The sequence below is a fragment of the Narcine bancroftii genome, chromosome 6, assembly GCF_036971445.1.
Source record: "Narcine bancroftii isolate sNarBan1 chromosome 6, sNarBan1.hap1, whole genome shotgun sequence".
In the NCBI taxonomy this organism is placed as follows: Eukaryota; Metazoa; Chordata; class Chondrichthyes; order Torpediniformes; family Narcinidae; genus Narcine; species Narcine bancroftii.
The window spans coordinates 71,955,905-71,973,074 of NC_091474.1; the positions used below are offsets into that span (position 1 = coordinate 71,955,905).

At 42.9% G+C, this 17,170-nt stretch overlaps 1 protein-coding gene and 1 long non-coding RNA gene across 7 annotated transcripts in view; one reads left to right on the plus strand and one right to left on the minus strand.

The window, feature by feature from the left end:
* Nucleotides 1-4,031, plus strand: part of LOC138736198 (uncharacterized) — a 218,824-nt gene extending 214,793 nt beyond the window's left edge. The window contains exon 6 of one of the 2 annotated variants that reach the window (XR_011340147.1): nucleotides 3,496-4,031. This is a non-coding gene — a long non-coding RNA (uncharacterized lncRNA). The remainder of the gene's footprint in view (nucleotides 1-3,495) is intronic. The other variant, XR_011340145.1, reaches the window with a different exon arrangement.
* adam8a (ADAM metallopeptidase domain 8a) overlaps nucleotides 1-17,170 on the minus strand; it is a 56,791-nt gene that overhangs the window by 37,351 nt on the left and 2,270 nt on the right. For all 5 annotated transcript variants that reach the window (XM_069885273.1, XM_069885274.1, XM_069885272.1 and 2 more), the window contains 10 exons: nucleotides 16,234-16,310; nucleotides 14,066-14,144; nucleotides 13,901-13,977; nucleotides 8,033-8,216; nucleotides 6,851-6,916; nucleotides 4,463-4,534; nucleotides 3,458-3,627; nucleotides 2,267-2,348; nucleotides 1,636-1,787; nucleotides 586-763 (listed from right to left, as the gene is read on the minus strand). In XM_069885273.1, the coding sequence (XP_069741374.1) occupies nucleotides 586-763; nucleotides 1,636-1,787; nucleotides 2,267-2,348; nucleotides 3,458-3,627; nucleotides 4,463-4,534; nucleotides 6,851-6,916; nucleotides 8,033-8,216; nucleotides 13,901-13,977; nucleotides 14,066-14,144; nucleotides 16,234-16,310 (1,137 nt within the window). The remainder of the gene's footprint in view (nucleotides 1-585; nucleotides 764-1,635; nucleotides 1,788-2,266; nucleotides 2,349-3,457; nucleotides 3,628-4,462; nucleotides 4,535-6,850; nucleotides 6,917-8,032; nucleotides 8,217-13,900; nucleotides 13,978-14,065; nucleotides 14,145-16,233; nucleotides 16,311-17,170) is intronic.

Below are 17,170 nucleotides of genomic sequence, written 5' to 3' on the forward strand. Positions count from 1 at the left end.
GAAAGCGTGCAGAGAAGATTTACTAGGATGTTGCCCAAATTTCAGGAACTGAGTTACAGGGAAAGGTTAAACAAGTTAGGTCTTTATTCCTTGGAGCGTAGAAGAATGAGGGGAGATTTGATAGAGGTATTTAAGACAGAGTAAATGTAGGTAGGCCTTTTCCTCTGAGATCAGGTGAGGAACAAACCAGAGGACATGAGTTAAGGGTGAAAGGGGAGAGGTTTAAGGGGAACATCTTTACAGAGAGTGGGTGGGAGTGTGGAACAAGCTGCCAGCTGAGGTGGTGAATACGGCCTCAATTTTAACATTCATGGGAGGGGTATGGAAGGATGTGGACTGGGTCCAAGTCAGTGAGACGAGGCAGAATAATAGTTCAACACAGGCTTAGAAGGGCCAAAGGGCCTGTTTCTATGCTGTAATGTTCTATGGTGGGTGAGAGAATTAACTCGTCTTCCTTGTCTTGGCTCAAGTCATTGCAACCATGAAATGTTGCAGCTTTTTAGGTTGTGAAGGTATTGCTTGTAGAGATTTGACAGTATTTATTAATAAAGAGATGGGTGCATAACAAAAGGATCTGTGATTCACCTGGACAGTGCCACAGTCACACTCCTCTCCACGCTCCAGGAATTGGTTGCCACACTTTGGGTTTCCATATAGTTCCTCAGCTCTAGGGCTGTTCAACAGACAGTTTGTCATCTCAGAGGCCAGGAACATCTGCAACTCCTGCTGACTGCAACTGCTGAAGCTCTTTGGAAACACAATCCTGTAAACCATTAAAGGTAGGCGCAACAGGTTAGTTTGAGTAGATTGGCACATGATTCAAAGTCATCCCTTCTTCACTGGAGTTCTAAAGCCAGAATACTCGAGGACGAGAGCAGCAGTATGACAGTCCAACCCTTTATCCTCATGCAGAAAATATCCCCTTGCAAGACTGTGAGGGGGATTTATCACCAGAGGTAATCCTCCAGTCAACAACACTAAACAGCTTATTTGGTCATTATCACTTACTTTGTGGGATCTTGCTGTGTGCACCCTGCTGCTCTATTTCGGACAGGGCAATGGGAACAACACCCATGGGTTGTCAGCAGCTCTGAGGGCCATGAATGGGAGTGGAGGTGGTTGATAAAAGCAGAAAATTGTATGAAACACAGAAGTTTGAGGATGCTGCAATTGTAGTGAAAACACAGAAATGCTGGAGGAACTCTGCAGTACTTGCAGCGTCCAGAGGAAGAAAGATATGTAACCGATGTTTCAGACCTGAGCCCTTCTTCAAAAGCAGAGTCAGCTGTGCTGCATCAGTTTAAACACATAGCACTGAAATCCATCCATCAATAGCATCAATGTCATTGGGGGCCTATCTTCATATATACCCTCCCTAGTAATCTTTAATCAATGTTGCTGAAGTCATCACCATGCCGGATTTTGACACCACGGAACACCAGGCTCCGATCGATAATTTGGAGATTCCACAGATTCACCTTGGAACTCTTGGCTCTGGCCTCGTGTTGGGGGAATCCGTGCATTGGACTTGTGGAATCAACCAGAGGATGTGCAACTTAAGGACAAAAAAAAAATCAACCATTTCACTCTCCCACCATGCAGTATAATTGGAGTAATATTGTCGTTCTGTCTCACCCGGTTTTCTTTGCCATGATACATCCACCATTGCTCTTCGATGCTTCACATCTACAGTACGTGTTGTGATCTTCATCATGTGACATGCCCAGGTTGTGACCCATCTCATGGGCAATTGTTGAAGCCAATCCAATTGGGTTCCTGTTATGGTCCTGAACATAATTTATAAATGATTGCCAGTGCAAAGATCACTCAAAGTAAAAGATTTGTGTTAGAGTAAATGCAGAGGCCCTTTCTCCCACCAGCCTTCCTCATGTCTGTGTCCAGCTTCCTTTGGTGCTGGCCTCTTCATCCACTCCTGGGGGAGCAAGTAACCACCCCAACCCCTCTTGGTTTCAGTACAATTCACAAATTAATTCCTCTGGTTTAAAAACTTTTACTTTGTTCCCAAAAATAATGGTGACCCCCCCCTCATTCCCCATCACGTGTCCAGTTACAGACTCTTCTTCTGGGGAATGTTGCTTGCTGACTGCTGCAGACCAACATGGACACCTTCCTGTACCACAGGAAACTCCTGCTGTTTTCGCAAAGAAAGTTGGACCAAGTTCTGTTGTTACTTGGATTGTTAACTGAGAAGCCAAGGTGTTGACACGGACTGGGTACATTGAAGGTCCCTGCAGGGATACCGTACCTCATTCACTCCTCCAGACTGATAGGAGCACATGGCAGATTTAGTTGCCAGCCCAACAGTTGTTCCTTCGAAACGCATGCCACTGTAACAATAAACACCTCATCTGAGAACATTCACTTGGCAAATATGAACAGATACAGACACTGAAAAATGTTAAGAATTGTTAATTCAATAATACAGCAATAAAAGCCACAGAAACGATCTCTCATTCACACTTTAAAAACATCAGACCATTCAGCCCATCAGCTCTACACGACTCCTGGAACAATCCCATTCCCTGCTCCTTACTTTTTTGTGGCCCTTCTGCCCCACAAGCCCGTGCCGCCCAACTTCTCCAATTAACCTACAACCCCAGTATGTTTCAAACAATGGGAGGAAACTTACACAGACACGGGGAGAACGTACAAACTCCTTACAGACAGTGCGGGATTCGAACGAAAATCCCAATCACTGGCACAGTAAAGGCGTTGCTCTAACCACTACACCAACTGTGCTGCTGAGATGGCATTGAGTGGAATGAGCCTTTTGATCCTCAGGGCGAACTGATGTTTATCAGCACTGCTCTAGTGTTAAACACATCGACAATCTCTCATCCCAATCTTGGTTATATGCCAGATCTTGGATCTACGTTGACTGAGGGAATGGGGCCCGAGCTTCACACCAGTTTAGTGTCAAACAGAGGGCCATGTGTTTAACAGAAGATTCGATTCATCCATGGACTGGCACAATGAGACGGCAGCAATGAGCAAAGCTCCCAGGGCTGCTGCAAACCACCCACACAAAGTTCAGACTAATGGTCGCTTCAGAATAGTTACAATGGAGTTTGAACTAAATCACAAGGAACAAGGCAGTCGGTTGATGGATCTTGGGAATTCCATCTTTACATAAATTATGTAAAAACCAGACAATTTTCAACCCAAAGCAAACCCACCCCCACCTGGTTGCGCACCGCCATCTCACCCACCTCCGCAATGCGCCCTGGCCTCTCCACTCGTCATGATGCTCCCTGACCAATCCCCCACAATGCACCACACCTTCCCACCCCCAAAATAGTCCCCACCTTCTCCCACTTCCATCTCCACAATTCTCCCAGCCTCCCTGCTACCCTCCACAACACAACCTTGGAGACATTGACATTGGATGAGTTACAACACTCCCGGAGCTCACTGCTCCTATCAAGCACGTACGTACGTGACTAATTGTGCGTTGTCATGTTTCTTCTTCAATAGCAGCTCTCTTTTACGCCAGCGAAGGAAATTATCCAGAGTGGTGTCAGGATTGGAGCTGACAGCAATTTTATCAGAATGGGTCCACACTTCCAACCCGACCAAAGCCACGCGGATATTGAGCGATCTGTACAACTAAGGAAGAGAGCAGGAAACAAGGTGAGCAAAGAGACCAAGGAGGGTTTACAAGGACCATCCAATTTTCTGAAACCAACACATGATAATGTAAAATAAAACAGCCCTCAAATTCTAACTCAAGGGCAGAGATTCACTCACATCCAGCTGCTTCCTCCCTCTCTGAAAGAGGCTCTCAGTCTAGTCCAGATCGGTCATGCCTACATTACTCCGCCTTTTCCCAGTCACCATCTTCTGAGAAACGCAATCTAATTTACACTTGAGCTGAATCCAGTGGAAACTGGCCAAGTGTGAATCTCATCAAATGCTTCAAACAAATAGAACATACTGGAAAGGATTTACCTTCAGAACTTGTAAAGCTGAGTCTAGAAATAGTGTTTTATTAGAGTTAAAATACATAATAAATAACTGTGTACATTTGTAGCGTAAAACATAAATTTTAAATGAATATGTTATTAAAACCAAGGCTGTATCGAAGAAATCCATGAGAAGAGAAAAAACATTTGTGCTTGAGATTCTTTTGCCAAATTAAATCTGATGATTTCAACTGATCCAGAACAGGATCGTGGGCTGCCTGACACAGATCATCCAGGAGGAGCCCTGTGGCACAGGGAATGCACGTCAGCCTGTGAAACTTTGTTGGGTAGGGTATCTATCCTAAGGAGTGGGTCCACTATGTGGCACTGACACTAGGAGCTCAGGCCAGACTCCCATCCCTCCATAACCTTTCTCCCACCGATGAATTCAGATCACACTACACAATTGTAGGATGATCTCATGATATTGCAGACTTCTACTATTTCCTCTCTTAGCTTCAGGGTGAAACCATGCCTACCTTATCCACGTGATTCACTATTTCGAACATTCGCCGGCGTATTGTTAGAATCTCCTGGTTGTAGTTTCGATACTGAAATGAGAAAGGTTCCACTGGTCACGACAACAAGTTTTTACAAAAACCCGAATCCAAGTGAACCTTCTCCAGGTTCAACAGCAAACCTCAACCGTAATCAGATTTTTGAACCTCCTCGAACTATCCTATCCACAAGCTACTCCAGGACCACCAAATCATCTCTTCACACTCTTGAAAATAAAAACCCAACTGCTACTGTCAATAATTACTTACCTGTCGTTTTATGGCACATTGGTGTTATTTAATGTTGTTCACTATTGTTGTTGGTGTAGCTTTCTGTGTGACTGCAGCTGGTGCAACAATGCACTTCCATATTGAGCAGAACACTGATTGAACTTGATCCTTGTCTTCCATGTGCCTGTTCCTTCACAAAGGAGTTGTGGAGTTGTCCAGTTAAGGAATAAACCTTTCAGTCACATATCCATGCTGACCCATTTGGAACTATACTATCTCTGTAGCCCACATTAGGACCATAATCCAATATTTACCAGTTTGTGTCGGTCTAAATGCCTCTTAAACATCATAGTAACTGTGTTTAATTCCAAGACCTCCTCTGGCAGTGAGCACCAGATAACAATCACTCTGTGGAAAAAAAATCCTGTCAGATTCCCTTTAAATCTCCTTCCTCTCTCTTTAAACTTATGCTCCCTTCTTAACCCTTCTGCTATGAGAAAAGATTCTGATTTTCTACCCTATCTATATCTCGTACCTTTATCTACTTTTTATTAGGTTTCCCTCACCAGAGAAAACGAGCCCAAACTGTCCAATCTTTCTCCATTACTCAAGTCCTTCAATCCAGGCAAATCCTGGTGAATCTCCTCTGCACCCTCTCCAACACAGCTGGGTGTTGGCCAGAACTGTGCACCATAAGAGTTATACAGAACACAAACAGGCTCTTTGGCCCAAGTTGTCCATGTTGACGAAGGCTCCTTCCTGAGTGGGGCAACTGTCTGTACTTGTCCCATGTTCTTCAAATCTTTCTTGTGTATCTGACCAAAAGTCTTTTAAATGCTGTAATTGTCCCCACCTCTGGCAGCTGGTTCCATGTGAAAACAATGCACTCTTTAATCCTTTCTCTCTCACTTTAAACCTAATTTTAGGGTCACCTACTCTGGGGAGAAGACTGTGACCATCCACCTTATAATTTTATGGGTCACCCCTCAGCTGCCTTCAGTACAGGGAAAACCTCCAAGAGAATTCAATAACCTTGCTTCTCAATCTCCCCTCACTATTTGTATCTATGAAATTTGGGAGACATTTTCAAACTGCAGTGGTCATTGATGTTTAATGCAATCTGTGAATGTGTGGGAAGTCCAGAGGGGAGGAACAAGGCAAACGTTTGAAATCATTTATCGGAATGGTCATTGGTTGACCTGGGATCACATACGGGTCAGACTGGATAAAGGCAGCAATTTCCTCCCCCCAAGGACACTGGTAAGATGCGGGAGGGCTCAATAACTTACAGAATGAATCCACATCAATATTATAGTAATGACAAGAGTCTTCACATGAATACCATACAATGGGGAAACTCAGACACAAATCGATTACGTATTCTTTAGAGGCTGGACTATATTTTTCAAGATTATCAAACATTAACAGATTTAGCAATTCAATCCCACTACAAACAGTGCACAAGCACAATGACGTCTGTAGAAATTCTCTATAACAAACTGCTCAGAAACTACCAGGATACCTATTGGCAAAGATGCTGGAATTTCACCACAGTTCAGGCAACAACCTAGAGAGAAAAAAAATTTCAGATCTGGTGTCCTTTATTAAAAATTATGGAAATTTAGGAAAAAATACACTAAAATTATTATTTCTGAACTTTTCTCAAAGTTCAGAGCAGATGTTTGAAGCAGTCTGTTTTAAGTTTCTGAGTTCTGAGGGAAGATCAGACCTGAAATACCAATCGCTGCCCTCCCCACAGGCACTGTCTGTCCTGCAAAATAACTCTAGCATTTATTTTGGGTTTCCAGCATCTGATGGATGGATGGATCTGTGCAAATTGAAATCAGATATGACAAAACTTGCAAAGTTCAAAGTGAGGTGTAAAAAAACAGGAGATTTATTTTAGAAGTAAAATACACAAGTCTGCACACGCAGTGGTTGAAGTAAAAACAATGCTGGAGAAACTCAGCAGGTCAAACAGTGACCTTTATCGAGCAAAGATAACCATAACCAATCTTGATGAAGGGCTCAAGCCGAAACATTGGTTATGGATCTTTAGCTTTGCTACATAAAGGACATGGTTTGATCTACTGAGTTGCTCCAGCATTATGTTTTTACATTAATTTTGGCATAGGTTACCTCGGTATTGTCCACCACCAGGAAGAGTTCCACATATCTTGTGTTTTGTGCATGCCGTATTGATCCCTAAAGTGAGAGAGAAAGAGACAACAAGAACTCAGTAACTAATGATGAAAATTATTTGCATTTATTGCACCTGTTGTGACGAGCCCAGAGGACCCATAAACCCAGCTGCAATAGATATTCACCAAGACAAATGGTTACTTAAAACAAAAGTTGCTTTTAATTATCTTTAAACATGAAAATAGAATCACACTTTAACTTATCTCTATTGACTTAACTAACCCAACTTAATTCTAAGTGCACATGTGTGTAATGTGTGTGCAAGTTCAGAAAAGTTATTTGGTTCACAGTCCAATCTCACTTCTCATTCCTCCAAGTTCACTGGTTGCAGACAATTCATATACTGTGCACAGAATTTAACATTTTTGAAGTTCACCAAGCTTTGGTGTTTGAAAGGTAAGTGGTTACCGCTCAGGAAGGTTCTTGTCGAGTTTCAGAGAGAGATTTGTTGTTCGCTGGACACCCACAACTGATTCCTTGTATCCAGCTACTTCAGTGTCTTGCTGAAGAAACTTGCCCCATCAAAGTTTTCCAGATGATAACCTCTTTCTTTCAGGTCACCACAGAGTTCCTTTTTGTTTCTCTTATTTCAAATGAAACATTAGGCAGCCAGTCCTCTCCTCTTGCATGAACCACAAGGGCTTTGACCAGGCTGAACTAAGCAGTCACAACCCGTTTTCCAAATGGGGGTTTCCCACAAGCTTTCCAGCTTGTCCTGTTCCAGTCCCAGCTGCTGCTACAGACTGTAACACTGCAGAACTGAATTCTTTCTCTCTCTCTCACATAGAAAAAGCCTGTTTTTTCTCTCTCTGTTTGCAAAACCACATGACCCTCTTAGAACAGCAAGTTCCACTCCAGACAGCCTGCGGCTCCAACAAGTTCTTTCATCTGTTGTCTTTTGGCAAACAACAATCCATTAGTGAAGTCTCTTGGACACTCTCCAAAGCTCTTGGAGCCGGCCTGTCTAGCATGAGCAGAGCTCCAGTATTTTAAATAAGATGTGTTTTAAAGTGTTTGTCTGTGACCTACACTAAAAAATCTTCCCCAATTTATCTCCCAAAAACATATCTATAATCTGTCACGCTGTAAATACATCATAGTCGTATAAAATTGAAGTACCCTGACAGGAGGTTGATAAAGTGCTGCTGTTCTTGGTCCATTGTCATAAAGTGTGTAGTTGTGTGTGCTGCAGGACCCGCATTTAAACTTCAGGTGCTCCTGCCGATACACTGCATGTTCGCCAGCTTGAGATCCTTCCAGTGGTTCGATCAGGTAGACCGTAGGTCCGGCTGTGAAAATCCCCCTGCAGAACCGCACAGAGCAACGTCAATACACCATAGTGGTTGTGATGCTTGGTTTCACAGGCAGCAATTGAGGAGGTTTCACTGCCCTCTTTACAAACCAAGTCTAATGTTACTTACAATTCATTTAATGGGCCAGCAATTCCTTGAATGCCTCCAGCAAAGGCAATTCCAGAAAGGATGAAGACAAATGAGGAGGAGACCAACTTCAAACTGGGATCCCAGGAGGTTCTGGGACCCCTGATGTCCGGCTGAGCCACACCCACTCAAAGGATGGCTCAGTGTTTGCACCAGCCCAAGGGCACAACTGGATGGTTACATTGCAGGAGTGGGTGCTCCCATCCCACACTTACAGAGAAAGAGATCACATCAACATCATCACATTGCAGGAAGGGCATCGGGAATCCCCAGGAGATGCACTGCCGCTCAAAGCAGGTGAGGTTAAAAGAGGCAGGAGCTTGCATTTATAAAGAAGCAGACAGTCCCAGAGAGCAAGGAAGCAGACCCTTCGACTCATCAAACATTCTCTTACCCTAATCCATCACTATTCACCACCACATCATCATCAACTTTCCCAGACCCGACCACTCATCTACACTAGGTGCAGCCACAGGGATAACATGAAACTCCACACAGGCAGTACCAGAGGTCAGGATTGAACCCAGGGTACTGGAGGTGAAAGGTAGCAGCTCCACTAATGTCTCACAGTGCTGCCAACTCTGAACATTGCAGGACATGTCAATGCATTTCACAACCACTGCACTGCTTCTGAAGTGTGGTAATGTGGGAAAGCAGGTAACAGAGTTGTTCAAAACCAAGAGAGTAATTGGTGATAAGGAAGTTCCCACTTACAGCTGGATTATACAGAATCTGTATAATGGCCAAGAGGGGACAAAGAAAGGTCTTAGTGCAGAATATGGTCTTGATTTAAATGCATACTCTTCCCAACAAACTCCAGGACTAAAGCTTAATGGAATAGAGTTTTCACAAAGGGTTAACAATGTCCAGTCCTGTATCATTCCAGAGGATTGGAGGGTAGCTCATATTGTTCTGTTGTTTAAGAAGGGCTCCAAAAATAGCCCACAAAATTAGAGGCTGGTGAGCCTGACATCATCAGCAGGCAAGTGATTGGAAGAGAATGGATAAACAAGAGTTTGGATAGTCAGGGACTGATTAGGGAAAGTCAACATGACTTTGTGTATGATGGGTCATGTTTAACAAACCTTATGAAGTTTTTCAAGAGGGCTAACAGGAAAGTTGGTGAAGAAAAGGCTGTGCATGGTCTTTAGTAAGGCTTTTGACAGGATCCACATGGGAGATCGGTCAGGAAGTTTCAGTCGTTCAGTCTTCGTGGTGAGGTAGTAAACTGAATTCAACATTGGCCATAAGGGAGAAGCAGTGAATAGTTGTGGATGATTGTCTCTCAGACTAGAGGCCTGTGTCTAGTGGTGTGCCTCAGGGATCAGTGCTAGGTTATTGTTGTTTGTCACCAAGATCAATGATCTACACCAGCCATCCTCAAAGGGGCCCCTACGGCCTCCCCAGGGGCCAATAGCACATTTAAGTAAAAGCCTTGTTTTATTTTCACCTCATGTAACACAAATATTTTTTATGTTTTTATGTTGTCGGTCGGAGAGAAGTACAGAAGAAATCAAAACTTGACGGCTTCACTGGGAAGAGGGCCCATAAGCTTTGAACAGAGTTCTGGGGGGGGGGGGGGGGGGCGGGGGCATAACCAAAAAAAGGTTGAGAATGGGTGCTCTAGACGACAATGTGGTCAATCGGTGACACTGAGATTGGAGGCGTTGTGGACAGCGAGGAAGGTTTCATTGCTTGTAGAGGGATCTGGACCAGCTGAAAAATGGCAGACGGAATTTAATGAAGACAAGTGTGAGGTGTTGCATTTTGGAAGGGCAAGCCTAGATAGGACGTACACAGTAAGTGGTCGGGCACTGAGGAATGCAGTAGAACAGAGGGATCTGGGAATATAGAGACATAATTCCCTGAAAATGGTGCCACAGGTAGATAGGGTTGAAAAGCAAGCTTTTGGCATAATGGCCTTCATAAATCAAAATATTGAGGATAAGATAAAAACACAAAATGCTGGAGAAGCTCTGCAGGTCAAACAGAGTCCTTTATGTAGTGGTGGGGGACAGTCTGGGGCCCCAATCCCTCCTCCTCCATCACGGTCCAGGGCCCCAAACAGGACTTTCAAGTGAAGCAACACGTCGCTTGTATGTGCACCAGACTTACTGCATTCAGTCCTGCCTTTGAGACATTCCCTACATGGGAGAGACTGGTTGCAGGCTGGGAGATCGCTTTGCTGAGAACTTCCTCTCTGTCCGCAACAACAGCGACCTCCAAGTAGCCAATTATTTCAATTCCGAGTCACACTCACAGACTCACATCTGTCCATGGCCTTTGGCACCATCCCACCCAAACCACCCGCAGATTAGAGGAAAATCCCTTATTTTCCGTCTGGGCATTAACATGGACTTTTCTGATTTCTACTAAACCTGCTTACCTTTTCTTTCCCCTCCCCTTTTCCAGTTCTCCCACCCACCCACCCCTCCTTCCTCGAATTGCTGCTGTCCCCTTTCTCCACCTACCATCTCCTGCCTTTGCCGCTCCCTCCCACTCTTTTGTTCGGGCACCTGCCGACATTTTTCTCATACCTTGATGAAGGGCTCAAGCCTGAAACGTTGGTTATAAAGTATGTAGCAAAGATACATAACCAACGTTTCAGGCTTGAGCCCTTCATCAAGGTATGAGAAAAATGTTTTTATTTCAACCACAGTGTCCAGATTTTCATGATTTACTATTGAGTATAAGAGTCGGGATGTTAGGGTAAAATTGTACAAGATATTGATGAAACCCAATTTGGAGCAGTGTCTGCAGTTTTGGTCACCTATCAACAGGAAAGATTAATAAGATTGAAAGATTAAACAAGTTAGGACTTTATTACCTGGAGGATCAAAGAGTGAGGGGAGATTTGATAGAGGTATTCAAAATTAAGAGGGGGATAGATAGCATAAATATAGGTAGGGCTCTTCCACTGCGGATAGGTGAGATGCAAACCAGAGGACATGGGTTAAGGATGAAAGAGAAGAGGTTTAGGGAGAATTTCTTCACACAGAGAGTGGTGGGATTGTGGAAGGAGCTGCCAGCTGAAGTGGGGAATGCAGGATCAAATTTAAACATACAAGGACAATGTGGACAGGTACATGGATGGGAGAGCTTTGGACTGGGTGCAGGTCAGTGGGACAAGACAGAATAGTTTGGCACAGACTAGAAGGGCTGAAGGGTCTGTTTTCTGTGCTGCAATGTTCTACAGTTCCTAGTCTCATTTTGTTTTGTTAATAATAGTATTTTTTTTTTGAATTTTTTTTTTCACACCATAAATCACATTAGCCATGATACACACTTTTTCCTTTTCACACATATACAGTGACATTTTCTCCCCCCCCCACCTCCTCCCAACCCACCCCCCCCCCCACCCCCCCCTCCCATCCATTTAAGGTATACAATCTAGGATACATTAAACCAGTCAGACAATGTTGTCACTCAACAAAAAAAAAACACCAGAAATTCTACTGAGTCCATTCTTTTCTTTCCTTCTCCTTCCATCAACTTAGGTAATGATTGTCCCCGGTAGGTTTTCGCTATTGTATTTAATGTAAGGCTCCCATATTTGTTCAAATATTTCAATATTATTTCTTAAACTATATGTTATTTTTTCTAATGGAATACATTTATTCATTTCTATATACCATTGTTGTATTTTCAAATTATCTTCCAATTTCCAGGTTGACATAATACATTTTTTTGCTACTGCTAGAGCTATCTTAACAAATCTTTTTTGTGCATCCTCCAAATCAATTCCAAATTCTTTGTTTTTTATGTTACTTAGGAGAAAGATCTCTGGATTATTTGGTATATTGTTTTCTGTTATTTTATTTAATATCTGGTTGAGATCTTCCCAAAATTTTTCTACTTTCTCACATGTCCAGATTGCATGAATTGTTGTTCCCATTTCTTTTTTACATCGAAAACATCTATCAGATACTGTTGGGTCCCATTTATTTAACTTTTGAGGTGTAATGTATAGTCTGTGTATCCAGTTATATTGTATCATACGTAGCCTCGTATTTATTGTATTTCTCATCGTTCCAGAACATAATTTCTCCCATGTTTCCTTTTTTATCTTTATATTTAAATCTTGTTCCCATTTTTGCTTAGTTTTACCATTTGTTTCCTCATTCTCCTTTTCTTGCAGTTTAATATACATATTTGTTATAAATCTTTTGATTATCATTGTATCTGTAATCACATATTCAAGGTTACTTGCCTCTGGCAAACTCAAACTGCTTCCTAATTTATCCTTTAAGTAGGATCTCAATTGATAATATGCCAGCGCTGTATCTTGAGTTATATTGTACTTATCTTTCATTTGTTCAAAGGATAAGAATCTATTTCCTGAAAAACAATTTTCTATTCTTTTAATCCCTTTTTTTCCCCATTAATAATAGTATTTTTAAGTAAACATTAACCTGGAAGATATAGTAAAGCAAGATTTCAATTTGCTTTGAGTAATACTGATGGATTAAAAATAACTAATTAAAGCAATAGTTTTACAAAACGCAAGATCCAAGGAAAGTAAAAGTCACTCCATTTAAATGCTCTCCGTTCTCAGAACATCTTTTAGTATTTTTAAAATAAAATGTAACCACCGACAGACTTTCTCCTGCTTAATTATTTCATCATTTCTACTTACACTGCCTGTTATGGAGATTTTTTTTTCCTTATCTGAAAGGTCGTAAATGAATACTTCTTTTCAGAAAATTGCTTTTGTTCACTGTTGGGTCAGTTTTGGCAAAGAGCCACAAGTTGTCAGCAATTGGTGCCTTGCACAGATTTGTTCACTGATCCAGACATAAATCTGGGTTTGGGATGATCACAATTTTCAACAAAGCCAGTCAAGACTTCATAGTTCAGGACAAGAGGACACAACTTCAGGATTGAAGGATGTCCGCTTAGAACAGAGATGTGAAGGAATTTCTCCAGCCAGAGGATGGTAATTTGTTGCCACAGGTGGTTGCAGAGGCCAAGTTATTGGGTGTATTTAAGGTAGAGATTGAGAGGTTTTTAATTAGCCAGGGTATCAAAGGTCATGGGGAGAAGCCTGGGCTGAGTGGGGAAATGGATCAGCTCATGATTAAATGATGGGACAGACTTGATGGGCTGAATAGCCTATTTCTGCTCATATTTCTTATGGTCTAAGCAGTTATCATTTCAAAAATTAGTTCACTTTCTGTTAAAAACATAGGTCTTTCTTACCCATGAACTTTGTGAATGAAAATATTAACTGATCAGGATTATGATCTTCCACATATTGTTATAGGTGGAATTGCAATCGATTATTAATCAGATGCAGCACCATTGCTGGAAGCAAGTCTCAATGGGGTTGGAAAGGCTGCGAGATGGAATTTCTCCAACCAGAAAGAGTGAACACTTCCATAATCCACTGCTTAGAATGGATCTTTCCCTCAACCTTCCATCAGATCCATATCTGTCAGATCCATTTGTGAAGATGCCCTGATTATAGGTTCTGGTATGGATCAAGTCCCAGAGAAACACCGTGGGATAATTAGCAATAATGAGAAAAAGCTTTGGGTAGATTACCTACCGGAGTCCAGTACAGGTGCTGACGCTGACTGATGAGTCTTTGATGCCTTCAATAACTCCATGATAATAACAATGATCCTGTGAGAAATCAGACCATCATACATTAAAATATGGCAGAATCATGTTTTTAAAAAGAAACCAGGGTGAAGTAAATGCACAGAAATACCTGGAGCTGTGGTGAATCTACCACTTCTGTTCCGTTGTCCAAGTAAAGAGTTTCTGAATAATGTCTGACCAGCAGATCCCTGTTAAAGCACAATATAAACCAATGGAATTAGACGGAGAGAATTTGGTCAAGGTGGTTTGTTGATAATACTGGTGAGGTCTCTCCAACCATGTACTGGGCATTTGATTTGGTCAGAGAGTAGATAATCTTTAATGTGGAAGGTGAGGGAACTGATATGTAGACAGATTCTGGAAGGTTACAAAGCAAGAGTTGTCATAGAGGGAGGCTTTAATTTCCACAATACTGACTGGGACATCCTTAATGGCAGGTGTTTAAATAAGGCAGGATTAATTAGGTGCATCCAGAGAGTTTGTTAAAGCAGCATGTAAATAGTCCAACCAGGAAGAGAACATTGTATTGGCCAATGAGCCTGGCCAGGAGATTGGAGAGCATTTTGTGAATGACAATAATACTTTCTTAAGTTTCAAGAGATCTATGGATACAGTTAAGATTGGACCTGTGGGAAAATGCTAAATCGAGGGAGGACAAATTCTGAAATGATTACCAGGAGCAAGGGAGAGCAAGCCGGGAGCAGCTGTTATCAGGAGACAACTGACGTATGAGACCAGGTAACAGGAGGCCAGGACTGGTCAACATTCAATAAGTCTGGTTCAGGATGGCTCATCTAAAGAGGGCTGAGGTTGTGGAATTGTCATGCCAGAGGTAAGAGGAGCACTGAGCAGCAATGGTATGACAGGGATGAGGAGGTGCTTCACACAGGCTCGTGGGTGAGAGAGTCTGATGTACATCTCCACATGGACGCTTCTCCCCAAAATCCTGGCCAGGGCATTGCTGCAAAGGGAGTGGTCACAATCTCTGTTCTGCAGTTCTCAATGTGACTGGGGTCAGTCAAGACTTAGTCAGAAAAATGCAATCTGAGCCAGTGAATGGATAGAAGAGTTATCCCGCTCTGTCACCACCCCCACCACCCAGAGCTGCTCTCCCCACCTGGCCCACTCTGTTTACTTCCCCTCCCTCTCCATTTCCTTGAGTGTTTTCACACCCAAGTCCTGTGGCTCTCTGCTCATCAATCACATTAGTTTCCCCACCCGTGCCTATACCCTCTGCACAGATCCTGCAGGGTTTAAAACAAAACTACAGGGAAATGCTGAATGAATCTGGCACCATCCCTGGAGAGTAGAACAGAATTGAGGCCTTTTCCCGGATCTGAAACATCAACTCTGTTTTTCTAGCCACAGAGGCTGTCTCGTCAGTGGGAAATTTCCAGTATTTTCCCCTTAGATTTCCAGCATTTAAAAAAATGTTTTGATCACTCGATATATAGGACTTCACTTCCCAAACAGCAGTGGTAAACTGTTTAATGCTTCATCACGGTGGCCTCACACAAACTGCCTCCCAATTTCTGTTTAGTTCACCACCACATATCCTGTTTTCTAACCGCCTTCCTCTTCCGTCATTATCTCTAAAATATTGCACCCAACAGGGCACTGTGGCCACAGTCAACACACTCAAACTGAGGCAGAGAATGGTGGATGGTTAACATGACGAGAACAACTCTACCCTTTGAATCATTCTCCTCGTGAAGCACCCATGCCTGCAGATCTCATGTGACCCTTAACTCTAATAAACACATGGCAGCACAAATTCCTCATGCAACGCATACAGATCAGCATAAGGACTCATGGCTTCCATCATCAGAACCCCAGACTCCTGAAATGGTGCCAAAGATGTGAAATTCACTTCCATTTTAAACTTATTCTAAGCCACCTCATACTTGGGATTAAATCATTACTCTGTCATTCACACAAGAGGAGCAGGGAGAAAGTCAGGAGGTAGACTTTGTGCCTGGAGGGCCTGGAACTCCATCACCGTGAAGTGGGTGCATCAGATCTAGCAAAGCAACTCAGTCCTGCAGCAGGAGGGGCAAGTGGGAGCACCAGAAACACATCAGAATCACAAGTGAGACACAGCTGCTACAAAAGCTTTGGATTAATCTCTGCATGTACTAGAAGTTCCACCTCATTAGGTGACAGATTGCTCCTTTAAGACAGTAATAACAAAGAGCATCGTTACATCAAAAACCAAGTCTGTGATCCTCTGACAGAGTTCTGCAGGGAGATGCAATGCAAAAGGAAGCCTTATCTTACCCATTCCTTTCCAGATTAAGAATAAACTCATCCTCTTTTAGACGTATAGAATAGCTGATTTTTTCTGGATAGGCAATCTGCAAAGAAATCAGAAGAGACTTTTACAAACATATTTTGGACCACAATAGGATGTAGCAGAGCATCCTATCCAACACCTCCCCTATCCAACACCTCCCCTATCCAACTCCTCCCCTATCCAACACCTCCCCTATCCAACACCTCCCCTATCCAACTCCTCCCCTATCCAACTCCTCCCCTATCCAACACCTCCCCTATCCAACACCTCCCCTATCCAACTCCTCCCCTATCCAACTCCTCCCCTATCCAACACCACATCCCAGTAAAACAGCTGAATCCCTGCACAAATGGAGATTTAATCAAAATTCAGTAGATTCAAGTATTTCACACCAGCTGTAGTTCATAAACCATTCTGAATGTTTAACCCTCTCTTGCCTACTCTCCTGCCTCCAGTGTACACAAGGCTCAGTGTGTTCATATGTTTAAGCCCCATTCTCTCAGAAAATTCTGTCAGTCCTGAGGGAGCTCATGCTTGCCGAAGGCCCATCTGGGACAGAGAGATGGACTTCACACTTCCTACACACAGAAGATGACCTTGACCAGGAAGGGTGGAACCACCTGCCCATCCCTGGAAGCACACTGGCCTGATTACAACATTCCCACCACTTCACCAGGACTGTATTGTTGCACTCTGGGTAGTGCTTTGACTTCACACCCTGTGGTGGTATGAAGGTGTAATCTCAATCCACAAACCCCTGTGGAGCTCATCACAAAGCATTTCTACCCAACGTGTCAGACCAGATACCCTTTAGAAATATCTGACAGTCTCCCAACTTCATCCGTGTTTTTCTGGGTAACAAATCTTTTTTTTTTAATCTGATATTGGAGCCTCTGAATTTTACATCGTGTTTAGTCCAGA